Consider the following 26,571-nt stretch of genomic DNA (forward strand, 5'->3'; position numbering starts at 1 on the left):
AGGATTCTTCGTCAAGGAGATCAAATTCTAGTTAAACATGAAATGGTCTCAGCAAGAATACAAGATGGAGGAACCTCTGCACTGTCCTGCCTTGTCACAAAAGCAATCTCTTAATTTTGAGCCTCAGTAAATTTTTTTTAAAGACTAAATTACATACTTCCCATACAATGGTACTGAATATGCATTGCCATTCCAAACAAAGGGCTAGCAAGAAATATTGTGTCAAATATTGTGTCGAAACAAACCAAAGCCTGGCAGAGAAAATAATACAATGGCTCCATGTCTGGGATTTGGAGCTATTTCTGGTGTCACCTGGTTTCCAGCAGGCTTGGACAGTGCCAACCCTCACATTCTGCCGCCTGCAACACAGGCAGCCCCTCCCACAGGCTGGCTCCACTTACGCCTACCCTTTTCCTAGGTGGAATTCTTACAACCCTGGTTTCTCACACATCCTGGGTTCACCACTGCAATTTAGGCTTTACCCTCAGAGCCTCAGACAATGGACTTCTAGGGGCTGCTGGCAGGGAATAAAACATCGCAGAGCTTCGATGGCTTTCTGGAAACATGGAACAAGTTTCTCTATGGCTCCTTATTTTTTTGCATGCCTGCAAACCAGCACCATATAATCAACAGTAAGTTCTGCTGTCGAAGCTGAAGATGTAGGCTGTACCCTTTCTACTGTAGCTGCAGCTTCTCGGCCTTGGCAGTCAAGCCTTTGAAAAGACTTCCCTAGGCGGTTGTTTTCCTGCAGGAAATCCATCCAAAGGCATTCTCAACACTGGTTATCTTCTTTCAAATGAATTTACATTTCTGCAAGTTGGATGGTGCCTTACATAGGTAGCGTCCCATCTTTGGATCTTTTTCCTCTTGTCCTAGTGAAGAGATTAAGGTTTTGCTCTCCCGGCATTAATTATAGCTGCTCCCCTGAATCTGCCTGGTCAGCATCTTTCAGCTCACACTCTTCCTTGCCAAATGGCACAGTTTTCTCACCTTTCTGTTTTCTCACACTGTAGAGTTGACAGCACAGCTGGCTACACAGTGGGCAGTAGCCGTGCCAGAGACTGGATGCGGTCTTGAAATTTTTCCTCTATCAAACAACTAAATCTGTTTCTTTTTAAAATTTAGCCTCACTCAATTTTTTAAAAAGATTTATTATGTATTCAGTGTTCTGCCTGTGTGTACACTTGCAGGCCAGAAGAGGACAACAGATCTCATTACAGATGGTGGAAGCCACCATGTGGTTGCTGGGAATTGATCTCAGGACCTATAGAAGAACAGCCATCTCTCCAGCCCTTGGCTCACTCAGATTTTAAAAACACGGGCAGAACAGCTGGATTCTTCAAGTGTAGCATGAATGGTTTCCAGCCTGGTTCTGAGCAGAGTCCCCTCTGAAAGTCATATAAACTGTGCCTCCATGGTCCACACTCCCTCTACACCAATCCTCTGAGCTCCCGCTAGAATGGCCCACTGGGCTCAGCTTTCAGCATTCTTGTGCTAAAACTCCAATCTCATGCTTTCTTCTCAAAAGTCACTTCTGCACACCTGTGGATGAGCACATTGTCAGCGGCCTCAGATCTGTCACAGCAGCCGTCTCACACCTTGGTGTCAATTTTCTGTGGCTGATTTTACTTTTTATAAGAATTTCTCAACAAGAAAGCATCTGCTCGTGAGTGGACAGACTAAAGACTATCACTGTGATCTGCCTTCCCAGTCACATTTGATAACATCTGGTCTCACCCCAACTTTCCTTGGCCATGGGAGTCAGCTAGGACTCTCTCTGTAAGATGCAGTATATTTTCTTGACTCTGTAAGATATTCACTTAACGCCTATGATGCCAGCCAATGCTTGGTGAGTCGCCTTGCACAGTTACTTGTATTCTACCCATTATGTGTGAAGTAAACAGTTAGATGCATCTACATATATGTGCTTTTTCAAATTGCTCAACACAAAGAAGGGACACATAACTTAAACTGTAAGTTAACCTTTAAAATGTTCTTTCCACTCAACACAGAGTTTGATGATGTGAAATTCACCTGATTTCTGACCTCTGGATTAGAATAATCCTTCGGAGGTGGATTCGGAATGACCTCCAGATCAGTACAATCTTTCGGAAGTGGGTTTCAGAATGCAGTTTCATTCAGCCTATAGTTACCACCGACATTTACAGCTTGATTTTGCCCCCCCGCCAATCGTAGAAACGAGAAGAATTCCAAGCCACCAAGCTCCAAACTTTCCATGAATATTTCTTAGCATGTTATGACCAAGGCATAAAAGCTCTTGGCTGTAGCTCAACACCAAAAGATGATTTTTCAGCTGAAGAACATCTGACACAAATATGCCAAGTTTCTTTAAGATTAATATGCAGAAGGCACAACCTATATCTTGGGACAAAAATCCCATATTATCATTTTTTTAAAACACAACCACCCTACAGAGGTAGACCCTACCAATGTGGTTGGGAAGGCTATGGCAGTAAGGAGATTTTTCACACAGCTCCTCTGTTATTAAGGAACATAATGGCACTATAAAAGGGACTGCCACTTCTTGGTGACCTGTTCATGCTGCTTCACTATTAGCTAATGTCGGGCTAGGAACTGACGCCTCTTCCTGGTCCCACTTAAGTTCCTGTAGAACAGAGTTTAGAGAGCGAGGAAGGGTAGACTGAGTCACAGATTCTTCTGGCTGCTTCTCTATTACATGTAGGCCTGGGAGGGCAGGAGGCATGGAGGTTATGCTAGTTTCTTTTTCTTAATGTGCCTGGATTCTTTGAATGTATGTCTGTGCATTATGTACTTGCCTGGTGCCCAAAGAGGACAGAAGAGGGCATTGTATCCCTGGAGAGGACAGTTACAGAGAGCTGTGATCCATCATATGGATGCTGGGAATCAAACTCAGATGCTCTGGAAGAGCAGCCAGTGCTCTTAACCAGCGAGTCCTCTCTCCAACCCTGAGTGTTAGATCAGCCAGTGCTCTTAATTAGTGAGTCCTCTGTCCAGCCCTCAGTGTTAGAGCAGCCAGTGCTCTTAACTAGCGAGTCCTCTCTCCAGCCCTGAGTGTTAGATTTCTCGTCACTGTGATAATTAATCTTCATTGGAAATTTGACTGGATTGAGAGACGGATGTCTAGGAGTTAAGTGAAGCGTACCTCTGGTTGTGTCCGTGATGATGCTTTTAGAGGCAATTAGATTGTGAGGACTCTAACAAATGAATAGATTAACTGATTGATGGATTCGTAACATGATGGCTTTATTAGGAGATAAGCAGTAGTGGGTAGGGCTTATCTGGAGCAATAGGCCTCTGGTAGGGGGCATGCACTTGTCTTGGACTCTTCTATTACTTCTGTGTACTGGCCAACAAAAATGGGCTTTGCCATGCGCTCCGTGAGCCAAGCTCCCTCTAAATTTTATCAGGTATTTTGATCACAAGAACATAGAAGTAGCCAATATAGTCACTGTGATCAAATTCACGAGAGAAACAATTTAACGAAGGGAAAATTGATTTTGTCTCATGGGTTCTGAGTCTTCCCTCTATTGTGGCTGGGCTGGTGTGTAGGAGCAGGGCAGGGCAAATCACCACTGCCAGGAGGAAGCAAATGAACAGTGGTTTTCTTCTTCCTCTTTCATCTCAGTTTATTATGTAGTGCCACCAATATTCGGAGTGACTTTCCCTTTTAGTGAATCCTCGCTGCGATACCCTACAGACCAGGAGTGTGGTTACAGCCTCCTGGATTCTCCATTCAAACAAGGTGACAATTGGAGACAATGGAGACAGAGGGCTCACTTTTCCCCACACAGCTGTGGCTGTAGCTGTGGACCAGGCTGGGCTAGATCTTGTATCGATAATAAACAAAAGATTGGAGGGTGCTGAGCATGGAGCTGGCAGTGGGTGGGAGTTGTCTTTATTCACCTACATATTTTATATAAAGCGCTGGTCTCATACAGGGTGCAGTGTGTCCCTCAGCCCTCCACACTGTCATCTTTGGTTGCAAAACCCTAGAAGAGTGGAGTTCAGGTAGCTTCAGTACAATTCAGAGAAATAAAAATGAAAACACTGGTCACATCTGAGACAGTGAACACATTACACACCAAATATATTTTATAAAAGTGTGTGACTTCCTATGAATCCTGACTTCACATGAGCCCATTAGTGACATTTTATAGTTTTTTTTCTATGGGCTTATGTTCCCTAAATACAGAAAGATTATTCTGTCATCTGATGCAAGGCAAAGATGAAGATAAATGTAACAGTAAGCCGGGTGGTGATAGCGCACACCTTTAATCCCAGCACTCGGGAGGCAGAGGCAGGCGGATCTCTGTGAGTTCGAGACCAGCCTGGTCTACAGAGCTAGTTCCAGGACAGGCTCCAAAACCACAGAGAAACCCTGTCTCGAAAAACCAAAAAAAGAAAAAAAAAAAAAAAAGGAAATTTGAAAATGAGTTCTGTTCATACCATAATTAAACCATTTAATGTATATAAAATATCTTTAATAAAGTTGGCATTCTATTGTCTCAAAATGTCAGCAAAAACTCATATTCTCCTCCCTTTGTTTTTTCCTACTCCTCTTTTTAGATCAAAAAGGGAGTCAAGAAAGTGGATGAACCTCAGGAGAAAACATTCAAGCATTTTAGACACCCCAGCGGTTCACTTTCTAATGCAACTTAGTATCTGACAGTGATGGAGGACAACCTGAGACACCCTACAAGAGCCAACTTCAGATACCAAGGTAGCAAGTCCAGCTCTACTGCGGCTCTTGTCCCAGGCTCCCCGTGTGGAAACCTAGTCCAGAAGGTAGTACCTATTTTTCAATAACAAAGTTTAGATTGAAATAATGCTTTGTTGTTTGTGCAGCATATCAAAATAAGATACCTTTTAATAAAACAAAAAGTAATCTACGGATTTTCTATTTCTAATTAATTAATTTAAAAAACATGCTATTAAAAGAAATACAATGTCATTAATTAAAATCCCTACAATCCAATTAAGCTCTGTAGGTCTGGAACATCTAAAAGATAAAGTATAGGGGTTATCATAGTAACCCCTTAAATTATAATTGTGTACTTTCCTAAGTAAGGACTAGAAGTGGAATGACAGGCAATTTGAGGAGACACCAGCCCCACAAAGCAAGTTAATCTGTAACTAAATTCCCTGGATCAGCTGAGCCACTATTCACCATGTAGAAGAAAAGGAGACAGCAAGAAGCATATATAAAAGATTTCCATGCAAAGCTCTCTACAAAGACCAGTTCTGAATGCAGTCCCCAGCAGAGAAGAAGATGGGGAGAGAAAAAGGAAGACCCTATCATCAATTGGTGGAGTTGCACCAGGCCTACTTTATGGTTTCTGAAGGGCAGGAGGTAGGCGCCTCTTCAGGGGAAGCGGTGTTTGCTGTAGGGATTAGAACTCACCCTTTGTCAGTCCTTCAACAATGCTGAACCCAACCGGCCCCTTCTGTCAGGGTGGGGCTATACCAGACGGTGACATCTCCTGTCTCCTTGGGCTGTGGGAGGTCTCATGCTGATAGCCAACCTGCCCTTTCTCTCTGCTGTTAGTTAAGAGGGGCACTTTTTTTGCACAATTCTTTGCTTTCTCTATCCGATTATTTGAGAGCACTGGGCCAGACTCTAGAGCCAAGTCTTTCCATCCTCACACTAGCCTTTATTCTCTGTTCAGAACATCTTACAAAACCCAGCTCGATTATGCTACTTCCTGAGCGAAGTGTGAACAACCACAATAATCCCAAGGACATAATTCACGGAAAGGATCTAAATGATCACACTTGGGAAACTCCTGAAGAGTAGGAACAGCGGCACCCATTGTATGGTTATCAGCTGTGTTGCAGTGTTTGCGGTGGGACACCGTCTCTGCCAGGAGAGTGGGCTCTGAGACGTGTTGGGGCTGTGACAAGGACCGTCAGCTAGTTCTCTCTTCAGATGATGTAGGAGCGCGAGGAAATGTCCGGACCAGCAACAGATGACACGCTGCAAACGAAGAGAAGAACGTTCTAGCTCCTGTAGTTGCTTCTTTTACTCTTTACTCTTCTGGGCTCTTAGCTCTTTGGTCTTTTGAAGGGCCCGCCCAGCTCCCAAATAAATCACACGCAGAGGCTTACTCTTCCGTATAAATGCCACGCTCTAGCTTGGCTTATTTCTTGCCAGCTTTTCTTAACTTAAATTATCCTGACTACCTTTCACCTCTGGACTCTTACCTTTCTCTATTTCTGTATATCTTTTTTTCTTATTCGTTGTCTGACTGTGTGACTGTGTGACTGGCCCCTTCTGTTCTCGTTCCTTGATCTTTCATGCTTCCTGATTCCTCTTTTTCTCCTTGTATTTATTCTCTCTGTCTGCTAGCCTGGCCCATCCTTGCTCCTGCCTTGCTCTTGGCCATTCAACTCTTTATTAGACCAATAAGGTGTTTTAGACAGGCAAAGTATCACAGCTTTACAGAGTTAAACAAATGCAACAAAAAAGAATGCAACACATCTTTGTATCATTAAACATATGTTTCACAGCATAAACAAACATAACACATCTTAAAATAATATTCTACAACAAGTGACTTTAATAACACTAGTATTTACGGGTATTACACTGGAGACCATGGCACTGATAAGGAATTCATTTGGTTTCCTAGCTGCCTGGGAGAGTTATTTATGTTACAAGTAATGGGGCCAGGAAAGGATTCAATGCTAAGCTAACCAGTCGTATTATAACCAAAGAGCTCCACCCACCTGGGGCTGTTCAGCCTTCAAGACTAGTGTTTCTGTGACCAAGTGGTAAGAAAGAGGTTCTGTTCCATAAATGGCACTGCAGCTGCTATAGCATGGCACCAATGGCACACCTGTGGCCGTTCCCTGGGAAAGATTAGTTTCTGGCTTACCTTTCGCAAGACTGCTTACACGGCCCTCTGACTGCACACACCAAGGTGGGGGGATTAGTTTTAGATGACACGTGATGATGCTACGCAACAAAGCACATGTTTTTCACGCCTCTGGATTGCATATTTTTAAAAGGTTTGTTTTATTTGTGTGTGTGCGTGCCTGTGTATATGTGGCTATGGGTACCTATGGAGGGAGGAAGGTGACGCCAGATCCCTTGGAGCTGGAGCTACAGGTGTTTGTGAGCCACCTGATATGGGGGCTGGGATCTGAACTCTGGACCTCTAAAAGGGCAATAAATGCTCTTAACCACCCAACATCTCTCCAGCTTCTAAACTGTACTTTGTAAAGCAGCTAACATGGCATTTGCTGTATTGTATGTATTTAGTGACGGTAAACATTTCTATTTTTCAAGTTTCTTTTTAAGGGAGAGGGACAGGCTCCAGAGTAAGGTTCACTGGGTATTGGGACTCTCCCAGGCAATTGAGTGTGACACCTCTCAGCAGACAGTGTGCCGTGGGACTGCTTAGCATTGAACCGCTTTCTCCTTGGACAGATGTTGAAGGCAGGACAGACGATCCAGGCACTCCTGTATAATGTTCATGTGCCTGCCACATCTGAACAGAGGGCTCTTCAGATGTTGCTTGAGCCAGAGGTGATAGACACTGGGAAAGGGCAAGTGACAGGCCGGGGATGCAGACTCCTTCAGAGCAGCTGGAGCAATTCTGCTATGTCCTGTCTCCTCCAGTTTCTGCCCACGATCTTGACTTTTCCAGTTCTCCTGCTGATTCTACAATAGACCCCTCTACTCTATTTTTTTAACCACTTAGGTTGCCCTGTGTTAATTTCTGTGACTTGTAAGGTCATTGGTAATATAGGGAAAATACTTAATTATTCCCATATTGTCAAGAGATATTTGAAATCAAAGTCAAAGTGGAAGCCAACTGTTTCTTCACTGTGTAAGAATCTTAATTGAATCTTCCAACCATTTCCGAACCATTGACCCTGAGTGTGCTCAGACACAGGGAGGCACAGATGATTCAGAAATCATTTTTCTCTGTCTCACAAAAGAAGACTTTGCAAGTATCAGTAGCCCTGACGCTACTCTCTGGTATTTTTGTTAGGACTGACTTAAGGGTCGGTCAGAGTAGAAAGTCCCAAAGAAGAGGTCATTGTCTTTTTTTCTAAAACCCTTAACAATGAGGGTTGATCAATGTGGATATTACTTCAGCAGACCCTGGGGGCCAGCTGTGTAGCAGTTTCTGTTAGGATTCAAATCTTCCATCTTGTAGGATAGCTTGCTAAACAGAGTATTAAAGGAGAGAGGTGACATAATAGATTGTTCTAGGACCATGGTCCTCAATCTTCCTGATGCTGTGATCTTTTAATATAGTTCTTTATGTTGTGGTGACCCCCAACCATAAAACCATTTTCACTGATATTTCATAAGTGTAATTTTGTTACTGTTATCAATTATAATGTAAATATCTGTGCTTTCCAATGGCCTTAGCAACCCCTATGAAAGGGAGCCCAGCCCATAGGTTGAGAACCGCTGTTGTGAGAGGAGGCAAAACAGCCCATCTTGCAGGGAAGCTTGTTGAACTTATAAAGGAAACAACTCACTAGCTTCAGAAAGTCACTGAAACTGGCTAGACGCATCAGGTCCCTAAGGAATACTGAGAGATGCTCTGTGACCAGCTAAGTTGCCTGGAGGAAGCAGGGAGTTGAACCACCGGAAGCAGAGAGCAGAGGCACCAGGAAGAGGCAGAAGTCAGCTGAGCTATATGGAAGAGACTCGGACCACCTGAGGGGCCTGAAAGAGGCTCACTCCAACTTGTTGGGCTGCCTAAAGGTTGTGTAGTAAATGCGAGGTTTTTAGAGTTTTGTGAGCTGTCACCCATGCTGGGGCAGGCTTTTGGCGATGTAGCTGTCCTTGAGTTGTTTCTGCTCCTGTAAGCAGCCCTCACCCATATTCCTGTGAGTAACCCCAATAAAACTCACTGCTCAACCAGGCTGACTTTGGTGCTATCGGTACTTCGATCTGTCATTGCTCCTCACCTAAGGTGATGTTTGTTCACACCTCCCAGAAGTAGTGTCATACAACAGGTATTCATGGGGGGGGGGCAACAGGCATGGTAGGACCCAAGTTCAAAAGCATTCCACAGAGCCAGTGCTGGGAAGTGACCTTACCCATGGAAGGGCTTCAGGGCCCTGGCCACAGAGCTCAGGCTGCTAGATAGCTGTGGGCTATCACCGTCAATATCGTGGGCTTCAGGTCCTTAGCATTCACCCTGGGAATCTAGGTGTCAGAAATGGAGTGGACGCAAAGCTTAGCAATGGCCTGACTCTAAGACAAATTTTACTTAGAACAAAGCAAAACAACAACAACAAAAAAAACCAAAAAACCAAACCTGCACATTCTGTGAAGATGGGTCCAGCCCACCTCCCAGAAGGCTGTGCACAAATCACTAAGCATTTCTTTCTGCTCACTAAGTGTTCACTGTCTTTCTTTCCTTTGAATAAGCACCCATCCCACACTGAGACACCCAGGACAAGCTGTGACAGAGGGTTTTGTTTTGTTTCTTTTCTTCCAGTTCCCAAGATTGTGGTTTGCTTCTGGCACTGACTGACTCCACGTGCATGTGGTTTCTGTGGCACTGGGCTCAGAATAGAGGCTAAGAGACAGGGGTCATCCTGGTTATGCCATCTCTGGACCAGGTTACTTTACAACACCCAGTGGTCTCCGCGAGGACAGGCTGGGAACACGTGAAGCAGTGCAAAGCTATCTGTAGCTAGTTTGTGGGTGTTCTGTGCCCTAGCCTCACCTGCCGGCAGTGCCAATGCTCTGGAAACTGAGGAGGCTGGACGCCAGACAGCAGCCAATGTGTTGGGCCTTGCTTCGTTTTTAAAGGCATCATTGCTTTCGAAGAAGAGAACAAGTGAAAAGTTTCCAGTGACTCAGAACTGGCTGCTCTCTGAGAAGGCGAGGACTCTACACTGGCTGCTGCTCTCTGAGAAGGCGGGGACCAAGCACTGACTGCTGCTCTCTGAGAAGGCAGGTACTCTGCACTGGCTGCTCTCTGAGAAAGCGGGGACCAAGCACTGGCTGCTCTCTGAGAAAGCGGGGACCAAGCACTGGCTGCTCTCTGAGAAAGCGGGGACCAAGCACTGGCTGCTCTCTGAGAAAGCGGGGACCAAGCACTGGTTGCTCTCTGAGAAAGCGGGGACCAAGCACTGGTTGCTCTCTGAGAAAGCGGGGACCAAGCACTGGTTGCTCTCTGAGAAGGCGGGGACCAAGCACTGACTGCTGCTCTCTGAGAAGGCGAGTACTCTGCACTGGCTGCTCTCTGAGAAGGCGGGGACCCTGCACTGGTTGCTCTCTGAGAAAGTGGGGACCGTGCTCCGAGGCGAAAACAGTGTCGTGTCATAGCTGCCATTTCTTTCTGAAAGGCTGTGTGAGCAGCACTGTCTCTTGTTTTGTTTATGCTGTCTGATTAGTTTGCAGTGGGTGGTTCTCGACCTTCCTAACACCGCTGTGACCCTTTAATACAGTTCCTCATGTTGTGGTGACCCTAACCACAAAATCATTTCATTGCTACTTCCTAACTGTAATTTACAATTGTTGTGAATCGTAATATAAATATCTGTGTTTTCTGGTGGTCTTAGGTGACCCCAATGAAAGGGTCATTTGATTCCCCCAAAAGGGTCTCGACACACAGGTTGAGAAACGCTGGCCTATAGGCATGATGATGCTGTGGCCAAGGAGGAAATGGAGGACAGGACATTACTACTATGGAATAGGTTGTTACAAAACCAAGCTTATAGCAACACAGGGAGGAACAATTTGAGAAGATACACAGTAATGTTTGACAAAAGCATTTGAAACACTCACGTATACACACCAACAAAACAACCCAGACAAACCAGTTCAATTCTGGAAGGCATTTCTAGAGCCATATCTCACTATTTTTCAACAACAACATTATGGGATTTACAGAAATTAAAATAGCGTTTAAATTACACGAATACCTATCTAGACACGTCGGTGATGTTTGATACTCTTGTAGTATTTTAAGTCCTTTGCATAATCGGATTAAGTAACGTGAACATACAACTCCAGAGCTAAAGGCTGCTATTATCCTGGGAAAGAAAACAGAATTCGCTAACAAATTAATTCCTGGGTGAACCAGACAGAAAGGAGTTAAGGCTTTGATTCAAGACTTAATATTTCCAAATAATTCCCAAGTTCAAAAGCTAACCTTTCGATGTAAGTCATTGTACCCCAGGTATACGCTTTGCCTTGTTGGTCCCGGCTGGGTGCCGAGAAGGGAAGGATGCACTTGCAGAGGCTAATCCGGCCAGTGAGAAAAGCGTGCGGTGTGAGGGAGCAGGAACTGGAGTGCCACTTTGAAGTCCCTCTTTTTGACCTTGGGCAAACGATTGCCGCAGTTTTGAGCAAGGTGCTGCCTTCATTACCCAATAAAACCGGCTATTGCACCTATCGATCACGCAGAGGTGCCACGGGGTTTAATTTATTAGTTCATGTTTGTGTTCCACTCTGCAGCTCGGTGACGGAAGGTGCAGAGATGCAAAGCAGCCGTCTATTACCGAAACATCTGCCTCCTCCACTCGCTCGCTAGAGAAAGTGTTCATTGCTCCAGCACAAACGATTTCTCCAAAAGTGGATGATTTCATCAGGTCTTTTCAGCCTATAAATTGTCTCCTGCTCCTTCCCAGCCACAGGCTCTGTGCAGAATACCCTTTCCATCTCGTCCCAGGGTGGGCAGCCTGGATGCGCTCCTCAGTGCAAGCCACAGGAACTCACAGGTCTGCCCTTACCCTCCCCTCCATTTCCTCTTCAGATTTTACTCTAAAGAACCATTAGAACGCTGATTTTCTATTGATGTTTAATTTCACACATCAGCATGTTACATCTAGCTCAAGAGTCTTAGGACTTGGCACTAAAACCAGGAGGAAACGCTGAAGAGTTTCTTGAAAATTAAAAAAAAGTATATAGATAAGTTCAAATTTGAACATGCTTTAATGCGACTCAATTAACCACTGAAGGTTGTATCAGAGATTATTTTGCCACTGCTACTACTGTCCATGCAGTTATTAAAATGATGGTGCGACCCTGCAGCAAATGAATACTTTGCCCTGTAGAGACTCCACATAGCTGCGTGAGTTTTGACAACTTCTTTTAAGCATGGACCCAGAGAGAGGAAATACAAAATAAATTTCATCAGCATATGGTATTTAGAGGCTCTCCTTTTCCAATATTTTTTTCCTTCTCCTTCAATGTTTAGAGTGTTTTTCTTTGCATATTGTTTTTGAGCCCTATTGTTCATGGGGTTCTCTTAGAAAAGCCTGGGGGTTTATGGTAATCAGGTACAGTAAGAGAAGAGAAGCTGCTGCCTTTGAAAGAAGAGGGTCACCCATAGTTCCCTGGAGAAGGGCCACTCCTGGCCATGGAAGGAGAGGGAGCAAGGCCCAAGCCTTGGTTTTCTCTGGGAAAGGATGAGAGAGGCAGGCAGATGTGAGCATGTGTAGGGTTGTAAAATAAAAGGATTTTCGAGTGAGCTAGGATGCAGGAGCTGTCTCTAGCTGTCTGTTCTCTGGAGATTTAGAGTAGGGACAAGCTTGGCTTAGTGTGAGAGTTTGAGGAGGCTGGGGCTTGGGGCTGCGGGCTGAGTGGATTGCTCACAGAAAGTGTGTGCTATAGTCTGGGGCTTGGGGCTGAGGGCTGAGTGGATTGCTCACAGAAAGTGTATGCTATAGGCAGCTTGATATCTAAGAGATAGTTCGTCTTGGAGGAGTAGTCCCTTTCAAATCCATATGGCCCCATGATAGGAAAGCATCAGAAAACAACAGGATGCAAAAACCATTATAAACATGAAGGATCGCTTCTGAAAACGTGCCAATAAACTAACTTTGGCTAGGTAATGCCTGCCCTCACAAGTTGTTGATACGTAGCCTGGCATCCATCTCCTAGATAAGCATTAATGATGCTAGGATTACAGACATTGCTATTCTCTCTCTCTCTCTCTCTCTCTCTCTCTCTCTCTCTCTCTCATTGCTGATAGCATATATATTTTATAAGAAAAGTCATGAATATATCCGTGAAACAGGCCTTCAGAATGCTCTGACCACACCTTGCAGCTGGTACAACCCCAAAAATGTGATCTCATTCCAAAGACTAAACTGGAAAGGTCTGAGTCCTGTCGTTCATTTACTATTGCTTTCTAGTAGAGATCTCAAGGTAAAGTTTCCAGGAAGAGATCCGGAGATTTCGAGAGGAGCGACCTGGCATTTTCTGTTTCCTTAACAGTTTGTGTAGTGTTGTAAGACAGCTCACCCAGATGCGCAACCTGACATCTGGCAGTAAATGGCCAACAGAAAGTAGGTCTAGTGGTTTGGAAGCTCAGCACTGATATACGGCTCTAGCTGAATGCCCCTCTACAGAGATCGACGTCTCCAGCTTGTTGGTAAGTAAGGGTTCTCAGCCCGACACTATATAAGTAGGTACCATCCGGCTTACCCAGTCAGACTCTCCACATCACACTGGTGGTAAGTCTCATTTAGTTTCTTCAAAGATGGAACCTCAGAGTCTCTCTCAACATAGTGTCCCAACATAGTCTCAACATAGGAACCCACACACAGTTTATATAGATAGGTGAGATGGGTAAAAAGTAACACATTTTTCATCTCTATAGAGAAGAAAATCAGGATCCTGTCTCTGTGGTTACAATGAGCTTTTGGAGTTTGGGATACTGAAAGATAATAAAGTTTTGCTGTTTAATAAAGAAACCAGGGAGGAGCAATTTGATGTTTAGATCTTTATAATGGAGCCTTGTCTTTTGTAATGTGCACCCCAGTCCATTCCCAGCTAACTTCAGATGGGCACCCAGATTGCACTGCCTCATCTTCCAGGCTACGTCCTCTCTTATTAAGATAAGTATTCTTAGTGGTGACTTGATTCTACAGGTGTGGAGAGTTTGACAAGCACGCTAAGATCAATCTTACTGTCCCTGTCCCTGATCTCTCCCACTCACCTCTGGGTTTCCAGAGGGGAGATACCCTGCTTTTGGCTAGATAACGTTCTTATATCCATACTGCTGATTGTTCTAAGCTCTGCCTATCCATGTCTTCCCTGGGACTCCTCAAAAGAGACCATTTCTGGATGGGAAGGCAGCCCAGGAGAGTAAAATCAATAGGCTGGTAGTGGACATCTTTCCCTTAGGTAGAATGTGGAAGAAATGCTTATGTGAGCTCAGAGAAGAAATGGAAGAAGACAGAGCTCTTGGATCCTTCTGGACTTTAAGCCAAGGGCATACTGTCACTGCCCAGGTCTCAGAGCCATGAAGTCCCTTTAGGTCCCGTATGCTAGATTTCCAAATGAAAGAGCGCTAACTCTTACACAGATATCAAAATTAACAGAGAGCTCTTTCTATTGTCCTTCTAGTACCGTTTCCTGAAGTTGCGCCGGTTATAGGTGATTGTTAATGAAGAGATTTAAGATAAGAAGAGATTTCTACACGCTAGGCTCAAGTACTTTCCAGATAGTAGATTACAGAAGAAGAGCACTGAGGGGAGCCATGGGTTGTGAGTGAATGAACTGAGACCTAAGCTAACCAGTCTGAGTCTATGCTTTTGGTGACTGTGCCAATAATTGCAACCTCGTTCTTTCTTACCGTGACGTCCTTCATATTGATGTACAGTGACAGGAGAACGAGGCATGATGTCTCCTCTCTTGGTCTCTGCTCCTGGGTACTATGTTAGCTTTCTAAGATGAAGAATGGGCCCTGCTTATCCTGTGTAGAGAATTTGAGTACCACTGTCCTCTAGACCTAAGAAAGAACACTGGAAGAAATAAGACTCCCAAGTGTTAGTGTGAATTGGCACGATTCCCTGGAAATGCCTATCTTTCCCTAAGGCTACTGAATGATGTTATTAACCTGGTGACGAATCCAACTAAATCCCAGAGCAAACTGCAGTATACGATATAAGATACATATACCCAGGAAAACCAGATGATTCAAGAACAGGCACTCCCACCGCCCGGGGCCTGCCTAGAGCGAGAACAGGATGCCCTGCCATGCTTCCTGGGATGAAGTCACCCAGTTTGCATTTCCCACGGACAGTTCCTGAAGATTCTCCTTGAAGCTCAAGCTCTCTCCACCCTCTCATCAAATCCCGAGTTAGCACTGAGTTTCCTGCTCACCAGCGGAACCCTTGAAACTGCAACAGCTGCTGCCGTCTTAGCTCCTTGAATTTCTGAGCCCCAGCGCACATCCCTTGCCCTGACGGAGCTGTGGCTTTTGGAACAAGCAGTGTCATGGTGGGAGTGGAGACGACAGTTCCCAGGCCTGAGGACAACAGAACAAAGGCACGAACCTGAGATCAGAAGAGTACGCAAGATGTGCAGTGTGCATGACTTCCTTCTGAGGGTGCCGCACACTTTCAGGAGACAGTTTTGTGTCCTGCAGCAGGAGCGGCACACGAGAAAGACATTCTGAGGTGTGGTGTGGAGAGAAGATGAGGGAGTTTCCAAAGGCCGTTTTAGCAGTGATGGTTGGCAGTAGGCTGCAGATTCTGCCGAGGACGTAAGGATATAGGCACATTTCTCTTATCTTTTCTAAAAATTTTATTTTTGAGACAGAGTTTCTCTGTGTACTGCTGGATGTCCTGAAATTTGCTCTGTGGACCAGGCTGGTCTCAAACTCAGAGATCTGCCTGCCTCTGCCTCTTGAGTGTTGGAATTAAAGGCATGCATCACCACTACCCAGCTTTATTTTCTTTTCTTGATAGAAATCAACACACCCGCTGTTTTCCTCAAAGTCCAGATCAAAATGACTTCAGACCAAAGAGGAAGCCAGCAGACAGGCCCATGAGTGCTCAGCTCTGGGAGGCTTTGGTTTGGGATGATCCATGCCCCATGCTTGTCTGGTCCTCAGACCTGCTGTATTTTCAAGACCTCTAAGGAAGGTGGAAAAGGCGGAAAGATGGTGGAAGAGAGTTACGGAAGGTGAATTCTGTAGCCCTGAGGACCAGATCCCTCTGCACTGTCAGATCTTGGGAGCTTGTGTCCTCATAGTAGCGTCTACTGGCCTTTTATGACACAAACTAGGTCTGGTGCACATCTCTGCTTAATGCACAGTAACGCCCTCAGGGGTCATAGGCAGAGGACCTATGCCCTCACTCACATCAGTTCTGATCAAGGTGAGAGCTTCTACAGGCCCTGCGAAAGTAAAATTCCTTAACAAATCATTGTTAAGTCTCAAGACAGTCACCAGGTCTTAGTGTGTATAATATGTAAGTTTTTTAAAGAGAACATCATTATTTAAAATTAAGAAGAGAAAATAAAAGAGGACTATTGGTGTGTGTCTTAGTCACTATTCTGTTGCTATGAAGAGACACCAGGACCCAGGAAACTCTTATAAAAGAAAGCATTTAACCAAGGACTTGCGTAGAGTTTTTAACTTGTTTGACAGTTTTAGGGGTTAGTCCATGATTGTCATGGCAGAGAGCAGACAGGCACCGCACTGGAGCAGGCACACAGGGGAGCAGGGGAGGCAGGAAGGAAAAGTGGGTGAGACAGACAGACAGACAGACAGACAGACACCACACACACACACTGGGCCTGGAGTGGAACCTCAAAGCCCATCCCCAGTGACACACCTCCTCCAACAGGGCCACACCTCCTAATCCTTCCCAAACAGTTCACCAACCGGCAACTAGGCACAAAAGTATATGATGCTATGGGGACCATTCTCATGCAAACCATCACAGTGTACATTTGTCAAAGCTTGAGGAACACTGACTTCTGTCAGAGAACTCTTGAGAGCCCTGGAGAGCAATTGAATGGACAAAAGAAAGGTGCATGGTTGAAAGTAGCTCCGGTCAAAAGGGTTTAAATACAGGCTGAGGACTGTTGCCTTGCAGAGTTCACAGTGGGTGATGCTCCCACTGTGGAGAACTAGGAGAGTCTCAGGGAATTCAAATCTGTTAGTGGGCAGAGGAGGGCTGTTGGTTCCTAGATGCCTAGAGAGGGGCATACTTTGATGAAGGCAGAGTTGCAGGAAGAGGGTGTTCTTGGCCTGGGATCATATCACAGTTGAGGAGTAAGCCTGAGAACTGGCTACTGGCTACTTGAGGTGAAGGAACCAAGGGAGATTTTGGCAGTCTTGGGGGGTTTGAAAGGCACAGATGGGAGGCTGGAATGCAGCTTGTGTAGCATTCATGAGTCCTGGGGTTCATCCCTGAGCACTGAACAACTGCACATGTTTGGACACAGTGCCTGTAATCCCAGAGCCGGGAGAGTGGATGCAGGTGGTAAGTCAAGACTGAGCCTGTGGTGGTTTGGTTATTCTTGGCTCAACTTGACTGCACATGGAATTAGCTAAGGCCCAAGCCCCTGGGCACACCAGTGAGATATTTTTCTTCATTGGATCATTTGAGGTGGGCAGACCCATCTTAAACCTGGGCCACACCTTCTGGTGGAAGCCTACACCAAGGACGTGGAAGAAGGAAGCTTTTGCTTTGTGCCTGCTTGCCCTTACTCTCACTAGCAAGTTCATTTCCTTCACTGGTACTAGAGCCCACTTTTGATATGCCAGTACATGGTGAAGACCAGCTAAGACACCCATGGACTGAAAAACTACTAAATTCTTGGACTTTCCATTGGGAGATAGCCATTGTTGGGACAGTTGAATCACAGTTTGTACGACACTCTAGTAAATCCCATTTATGTATATGTATAGATAGATCCATTTTATCAGCTCTGTTTCTCTAGAGAACCCCGAATAATATAAGGTCATCTCAGGATTCATGAGAGCCTGTCTCAAAACAAGCAAGCAACAAACAAATAACAAAGTTGCAGAACATGCACTCTGGTGTATGGTACATTTCTCTTCTAGACACTAACAGAGGAAAAGGGTAACAAGTCAATAGAAAGGCATTCAGAAGAGCAGAGCTGCCATTGTCTCCTGCTTGGGGAAGGATTATGGTTTAAGACTCTGCAAGGGGAGGCCTGGTGAATAAGTCAGGTGTTTCTTGAAAGTCTTGGTGTCTTGATTTTACTTCACGGTATTGATGGTCGATCAGTTCCTTCTTGGCTTACTGAGCAAATTAAAGTGTGGTTTCCTTAGAGGGGAATAAACCCTCTATATTTCTCCGCCCAAGGTTTAGCGTGCAACCAAATATTGGAGGGCAGGAACCCAGGCTCATGTTTGTTCATCATTGTGGTAACAGCTGTCACATAGCATTTTAGTTCATTGCACCAGAGCCTTCTGGGAGCATGGGTACCACAGTCAAGTAGGGGCCTGGTGATGAGGCATGGGGCTATGCCTGTCTGTAACACTGACTTCTAAACATTATCGCAGCTGCTTTCAACATCTGCCTTGCCCAGACTCATCGGATGTGCTGAATGTTAGTAATTTGTCAAACATAATTCTTATTTGGGCTCAGGCCTAGAAGTTTTCAGAAAGACTTTTTTTTTTTCTGTCTCTATTTGCATTTATTTAGTGGACACTAAGATAGGTATGGTGCACCCAGTCACTTTATTTCAGCAATGTAACGGAGTTCTTGGAGTCCTAGGCAGCAGCCGATTGCTTGGCAGCCTTTCTCTCTTCCAGCATCCTCTGCTTCTGCTTCGCCAAGCACTTTCTGGCAGAATAATAGGCTCCCAGGTCATAATAGCGGTCATGGAAGGCTTTAGCCACTTTGTTGAACTGCTCCAGTTCCTTGGCACAATTCTGCTTTGAGCTCTCGCCTTCTCTCTGTTGACAAGCCTTAAGTCTCTCTTGGATGATGTTCATAATTTCCTGGTCAACTTTGTAGTCCCTTTTCCATTGCATCTCAGCCTCAAAGATACACAGGATATCACCCTCTTTGCATTCTGTGATGTCTGGCACACGTCGGTACTGCCGGTGATAGTAGTAGGTTCGGTTTTTGGCATGTTGTCGCTCAATAAACTCTCTCACGAGGGTCACGGGCCGGTCCACGACGAGATCGAAGGACTTCATAAAGTAGGTCAGGGGGTTAGGGAGCGAGGTTTGTGGCGAGGGAGCCGGCGTGCGGCGCGGGGGCTCGGGGTACACATCCTTGTCCCAAGAGTCCGGCATGGCTGCAGCAAACCTTCCCCGCAGACCTTCAATTCGCTCCGCGTCCGGACCTGCTCGGCCTGAGGACGCGGAGACCTCTCAGAAAGACTTTTTAAAAACATATTTTTATTTTGAAAAGTATTCAGACAAAATAAGAAAAAACTACTTAAATGTACCCAAAAAATGAGTATGGAAGATGAACAAGTTCGGACAATTGATGTGTTTGAGGATTCTCTCACTTTCTGGACATGGAGCAGCCATATTTTTCTGCTCTCCATAGCACCAGGCTTGCTTTAATTGTCTCGATTCTCATTGGTCTGAGAAGTTAATCTGGGTCACAGACTGTATCTACATCGTTCCTACAAGTCTTCTCAAGTGGCTGATGTCATACTTGGAGCAGAGTACATATGTATTTTAATAGTGAAAGAGGTATAGGAAATCAAATCCAATGTCTGCCTGTCCTGATACAGAGTTATCCCTGGGTGAACAGCAGCCTAATCTGAGCTATGGCAGAAACTCTATCTGCTGTACTCACAACAGTTGGTTGGTTAGTTGTATCATTTGCAGCACAGAACTTAGAGAAAACATCACATATTTTCATATTCTCTCTGCCTTTTCTGCAGCACCTCGCCAACATTTTGGTGGTCTGACCAGCCTTTTCTTCTCTCGAGGCCCACGGGATCTGACAGACCTTTCTTGGATGAGCCGCTTTCACAAGGGATTGTTTCTGGTTTCCAGTTTCTATAAAGTGGAGTGATAATCCAACGGTCAGTGATGACCAGAAAGAACCGTCACGTAATCTTCACATTCCAGACAGTCTGCAGAAACCCCCTATTTTAAAAACTTGTTTAGTGCCTTCTCAAAGTGTTCAACGTAACTTTCAAAGATAAAACGAAGCTTTGATACTTTACTAGCTTTGGAAAGTGTACACGGTGCCTGATCACACAATCACAACAGTCTAAGTTCTAGAACCAACGTCATTATTATTGGTAACACACAATCCAATTGGGAACAGCAAAAAACATGGTCAGAAGGTCCCTGAGATGGCTCGGTGGGTAAGGACACTTGCCTTTAGGCCTGCCAACCTGAGTTCATCCCCTGGAGGCCGCAGGTGGGATAACAATCTCCTTTAAGTTGTCCTCTGACCGCCATGTTTGTGTGGTACTTACACACTGTCACACACAAAAAAATTATTTTTAAAAAATTGGTAGGGGATAGAAAATGGGTAGCTGTGGTATAGGCGTGTTAGGGACAGGAGCAATGGAGGACAATGATCTAACCTGTACGAACTGGAATAGAGGCCAGAGAAGAACAAGTCTACAGCACACATTATTCAAAACAAGAGAAGTTTTCATCCCAACACGTTTAAATATATGATAGTTTAATTACTAATCATGATAAATACCCTAAAGTCTTGATTAAGTTTTTATAGGAGGGTTGGGACGATGGCTCAGTGGGTGAGACTTCGTGTGCTGCAAGCTGAGAATATGAATTTAAATTCTCAGCACTCTCGTTACGGTACACAGTGCATGGCATCAGAGGACGAGGACAGGCAAATGCTGAGAACTTACGGACAGGCTTCCAGAGCCGAAATGGTAGGCTTCTGTTCAGCGGGAGACCCTGAATTAAGGCAGTCTGGGCAAGACTGACAGAGAAAGGTGCCTGCATCCCACTCTTGCCTCCATTTGCATGAACAAGGGTGCATGTATCTGTACACTCACATGCACGTAGTACACACACACATGCATGCACAATACAGTTTTATAGTGAAGAATGGATTTTAATGCAATACACAGATCATCATTACATATGCATATGATAATTGATGTTGTTTTTAATTCTTTACTTTTGGGGGGCGCTGCCACCCACCTTCCAAACAAATACACGGAGTCTTATTCTTCCTTATGCATGCCTGGCCTTAGCTTGGCTTATGTCTAACTACTTTTTCTTAAATTATCTTGTCTATACTTTGCCTCTGGGCTTATACTTTATTCTATATGTCTTTCTTTACTTCTAACTCCGTGACTTGTTGTGTAGCTGGGTGCCTGGCTTCTGATGTGCCTCCTCTCCTCCTTTTCTCACTCCTTGATCTGTCTCCCCAGGTTTCTCCTTCTATTTATTCTCTCTGCCTGCCTGCCCCACCTATCCTGCCTTGCTATTGACCATTGCACTCTTCATTAGACCAATCAGGTGTTTTAGACAACAGTAACACAGTTTCACGGAGTTAAACAAATGCAGTGTAAAAGAATACAACACATCTGGGGCTGGAGAGATGGCTCAGTGGTTAAGAGCATTGCCTGCTCTTCCAAAGGTCCTGAGTTCAATTCCCAGCAACCACATGGTGGCTCACAACCATCTGTAATGATGTCTGGCACCCTCTTCTGGCCTGCAGACACACACAGACAGAATATTGTATACATAATAAATAAATAAATATTAAAAAAAGAATACAACACATCTTTGCATCATTAAAAAAATGCTCCACAGCATAAACAAATGTAACACATCTTCAACTACTATTCCACAACAAATAATATTTATATCTAGTAAGATACTTAATTCATTTTTAATAAACATTGAACCTAAGATATATTTGCCATATCTCAAATGATCTCTTTTGAAGTACTTGACATTTTCCTTTACTATCTTCATTATTTACCCAAGAGTTTGCTATGCAGAGGCTGATCTTTTTCAAGCTATCCCAAACTCCAAATTAGTGAATTAAAAATTACATGCAACATTTGTGGTGTTAGGTCCTTTCAGGCAGCAGGCTCCTGAAGGGCAGAGCTGACTCGAAGAGAATGTTGCATACAAAACTCTCCCAACATTAATTCTTCATAAAGGTAATCTATTTGGAAAAAATTCAGGCCTACAAAATAAGAATGCAAGCCAGTCCTGTATGCTTGGTGCCATGTGCTTTACAAGGGACTCTAGGCTATCCTGCAGCAGATGGCTTTACTCTAACTCTAGATGGTGTTTCTCGTCTGACATGAATATTTATTAATCAAAATGGATATTAACTACCACACAGTGTAAATTACTTTGGAGGATATCCAGGACCCACTTTTCAAGCTTTTGGCTTGGCTTGAAGAGTATTAAGAGCACAGGTAATCTTTTTGTCTTTCTCCAGCAAATGCAAAAGATTGATGAAGATGATGATTCAAGGGCTGGGGAGAAGGCTCCAGAGGTGAAGAACACCAGCTGTGCAGGCATCAGAACCTGAGGTTAGATCCTCAGAACACACGTGAAAGGTCAGACAAGTCATGCGGACATGTAACTCCAGGGCTGGGTACTGGTAGTAGCAGGTGAAGGTGGAGACAGAGGATTCTTGGGGCTGGCTGGCCTCCAGTCTAGAAAACAGTAAGCTCTGGATTCTGTGGGAGAGCCTATCTCAAGAAAACAAGGCTAAGAGCAATAGAGGAGGACATTGATGTGTAAACTTCATCATTGTCTTGGAAAGAATTCAATTTAACTTGAAAATAGCTAATGGCTGTTTTCTGCCAGATAGAAATAGTCTTAAAAAATGAACTATAGAAATAAAGAACAAGCATTCATGGAAGACCAAACAGAATTGGTAGAGTTGTGCACATTCACCTAGTGGGGCTGGAGCTGGATTCTCAAGGTGACAGCCTTTGGCTGTCCCATCTCTACCCATCTCCACTAGGTCACATGCCTCAAGTTCCCAAATTCTTGTTCTTCCAAAGCCAAAGAATACAAGGGGGACTAAGTACATTGCGTCACAGGAGCAGACAGCCAATAGCACAATTCCTCTAAGTATGGCATGTGGGCAGCCCATAGTGACATCTGTCCCAAGTGAAAATCCTTAATCACCAGAATGACAACCCACACAGAAGTGGCTACAAAATCTCCACCTTGAGCACATATCTCAGTTTCTGGTGCAACTTCAAGTTCTGACCTGGAATTAGGCAAGAAGAGGTCTCTTTCCATTTATAACACCAATCTTGATACTTTTCCATTAGAGCTCATTTAGAAGATAAACACCAGGTGATGCTTAAGAACGGTCCAGCTGGGCATCCTACTGTTTATGGATGCTCAGGGCGGTGTGACATTTTGTGATACGCTTGCTCAGGACCACAGCCCAGCAGCCATAATGACTGTGATTGCACTTTACCTGCTCCAGAAGGTCCCGCTGCAGATGCCAAGATCAGCACTTTCCTCCACATCCCCAAACCTCATTTCTTACGCAGAAGCATCCTTTTGCTTATAAACCAAAAGCAAGACCAGCACAAAAGCAATCACAGGATACAATAAAAATTCATGTTTTAAATTTATAGATAACTGCCAATAGTAACAATGACCATTTCCAGGCGATGGAATTATAAATGGCTTTTTTTCTTTAAACCTCCTGTCTTTGTTACTTTCTTGTCGCTGTGATAAAACAACCCTGACAACAGCAGCTTAAGGGAGAAAGGGTTGATTTGGGCTCCTGGTTTAGAGAGACACAGTCCAGCACAGTGAGAAAGACGCAGCAGCAGGCGCAGAGAAGCAGGTGACAGGATTGAGAGACTGGCTGGTCACATTGCATCCATACTCAGGAAGCAGTGAGGAGAAAGTGAGGTCCAGGCTAAGAAACTTCAAGCCCTACCCCTGGGAAGTCACTTTCTCCAGCAAGCCTCCACGTCCTAAAGCTTCCTTCATCTTTCCAACAAGTGCCATTGGCTGGGGACCAAGTGTTAAAGATGTAAACCTATGGGGGGAGAGGTAATTTCAGATTCAAACCATAGCATTCAAATTTGAAGTTAAAATTTTAAAATAGGTTTTTGAGTTTAGAAATATGTAGTTCTAAATGTTAAGAATTTTCATTTGAGACTATGAATAGCTTTTACTTTATAACTCCCATGTTAATTTTTTTAAACAATAGCTATTGGTTTTTATTTTATAAATTTTTTTCATTTACCAAGATGTTCCCTTTCCTCCTTTCCTTAGCCTTCTTTTCTCTTCCTCCTTCGTATCTCCTTTCTTTTCTAGAGATGAGGCCTAGAACTCACTGTGACCTGTAACTCCTGATCTTCCCACCTCTTTACCTTCTAAGCAGCATAATTACATAGTCATGCCACCACCAAACCCAGCTGGATGCTTCTGTAATAAAGTGGATTTTGGAGCTTTTGGGAATGCGATCTGTGCTTTCCTCCTGATGGGAAGAGGCAGAGTGGGCCCCTGTGGCTGTCTGCTAACCTGCCTTTGGAAGGCTGACAGCATGCACTCTTTAACAACAAGAAGAAGGGTGACACACAGGGACATGAAGCACAGTCAGTAAAAACCCAGAGACAGATACTGGGGTTCAACCTGAAGGTCAGAAAAGAAAGCGGCCAGCCACTGACTCTTACCTCTACCTCAGTCTGAAAATGGTGATCCTGCCTCCAAGAATCTCAGAATGAGACTGTGTCTCCGAGCTGTCTCTCCTCTATAATCCTTATAATCCTCTCTAGTTCTGGGATTAAGTGTGTGCACAACTATTGCCTTGTTTCCGTGGCAAGCTAGTGTGGCTCCTGGGATTAAAGGTGTGTGTCATTGCTGCCTGGTCTGCAAGGCTGGCCAGTGCGGCTGTTTTACTTTTCTGATCCTCAGGGAAGCTTTATTTGTTAAAATACAAAAGAAATGCCAGTACAGTGACAGGCTGTGCTCTAAGACTTTAGGGAACATCTTAAGTCAGGTCAAATATAGAAGTCAAATATTGCCACACATAGAACCGAACAAAAATTATAGTATGGTATCAAACTGTAAGATCCCAAATTTTCACAACATAACTACTCAGAATTTGAAATTTAGGATGCAACTTACAATAAAAATTACATTTGTTTATTCATTATCTTCCTCATTAATGGTGTATGTTGGCATGCACGTGTGTATGAGCGTGTGTGTATATTGTGTATTGTGTGTATGTGTGCGTGCATGTGTAGGCACGCACACATCACGGTGTTTGGAGGTCAGAGAACAACTTATGGAATATCTATTCTCTCTTCCCACTATGTGGATCTTTGGGATCAAACTCATGTTTCCAGGCTTGGTGGCAAGTACCATTACCTCCTGGCACTAGGGTATATCCTTTTTAAAAATAAGTTTTGAGATAAAATTCATGTAGCTGTTTTTTCATGTGTACAATTCAGTGTTTTTGTTTTTAGCATAGTCACAGTTGACCAACCACTGCTAAATTTAGAACATTTTCATGATAGCCCCATAAACGTTATCCCTATTTATAACCATTCTTTATTTTCCCTTAATCCCCAGTGACCATTCATTTGCCTTTGTGGATTTCCGGTTCTGACATATGTGTTGACTTTTGTGTCTGGTTTCTTACAAACGTACTGTATTTCCAAGGTGTGCTGAGTACGTACCAGCACTTCATTTTTTCAGTCCAAATTTCATCGTATGTATGTACATTTTGTTTACTTCTCTCAGGTGACGGCCATCTGGGTTGCTTCCAGGCCTTTCCTATTGTGGATAACGCTGCGCCATCACTGACACACACAGCGTTGGCTCTGCACAACGGCAAGGGATCAGCCTGGATGTTCTTGAGCAGACGGATTGACACTGGGAATGTTGTACACACACACAGCAGAATTGCATCCTGTCATAAGGAAAAGAGCACTGGCAGGGAAGTGGATGGACCTGCCAATCAGTAAGTGGGGTCGGCCAGGCTCAGGACAAATCACACATGCTCTCTTACACGCAGATTCTGGTCTTTGTTAAACATGCATCCTCAGGTGGGAGAAAATAAAGGCGAAGGCTGAGAAATTAGGGACCCGGGAGACTAAGGGTGGCTCTGAGAGGGGAGGTGGGGTGACAGTAAAGCAGAAGAGGGACTCTGACTGTGAGAGGGGGCAGAGCTGGAGTGTGCATGGGCAGGGATCAGAGCCGGAGTGTGCATGGGCAGGGATCAGAGCCGGAGTGTGCATGGGCAGGGATCAGAGCCGGAGTGTGCATGGGCAGGGATCAGAGCCGGAGTGTGCATGGGCAGGGATCAGAGCCGGAGTGTGCATGGGCAGGGATCAGAGCCGGAGTGTGCATGGGCAGGGATCAGAGCCGGAGTGTGCATGGGCAGGGATCAGAGCCGGAGTGTGCATGGGCAGGGATCAGAGCCGGAGTGTGCATGGGCAGGGATCAGAGCCGGAGTGTGCATGGGCAGGGATCAGAGCCGGAGTGTGCATGGGCAGGGATCAGAGCCGGAGTGTGCATGGGCAGGGATCAGAGCCGGAGTGTGCATGGGCAGGGATCAGAGCCGGAGTGTGCATGGGCAGGGATCAGAGCCGGAGTGTGCATGGGCAGGGATCAGAGCCGGAGTGTGCATGGGCAGGGATCAGAGCCGGAGTGTGCATGGGCAGGGATCAGAGCCGGAGTGTGCATGGGCAGGGATCAGAGCAGGAGTGTGCATGGGCAGGGATCAGAGCCGGAGTGTGCATGGGCAGGGATCAGAGCCGGAGTGTGCATGGGCAGGGATCAGAGCCGGAGTGTGCATGGGCAGGGATCAGAGCCGGAGTGTGCATGGGCAGGGATCAGAGCCGGAGTGTGCATGGGCAGGGATCAGAGCCGGAGTGTGCATGGGCAGGGATCAGAACAAAATCGTAAGGCAGCT

The 26,571-nt window shown here is 45.0% G+C and overlaps 1 protein-coding gene across 1 annotated transcript; it reads right to left on the bottom strand.

Annotated features, from left to right (window-relative positions):
- Positions 1 to 18,380: 18,380 nt before the first annotated feature.
- LOC130885142 (NADH dehydrogenase [ubiquinone] 1 beta subcomplex subunit 10-like) lies at positions 18,381 to 19,071 on the bottom strand. The gene has a single exon (XM_057786566.1). It carries the CDS (start codon positions 18,996 to 18,998, stop codon positions 18,468 to 18,470), a length of 531 nt encoding a protein of 176 aa, XP_057642549.1. The 5' UTR covers positions 18,999 to 19,071; the 3' UTR covers positions 18,381 to 18,467.
- Positions 19,072 to 26,571: the final 7,500 nt, after the last annotated feature.

Source organism: Chionomys nivalis, chromosome 12, assembly GCF_950005125.1.
Source record: "Chionomys nivalis chromosome 12, mChiNiv1.1, whole genome shotgun sequence".
NCBI classification, from domain to species: domain Eukaryota; kingdom Metazoa; phylum Chordata; class Mammalia; order Rodentia; family Cricetidae; genus Chionomys; species Chionomys nivalis.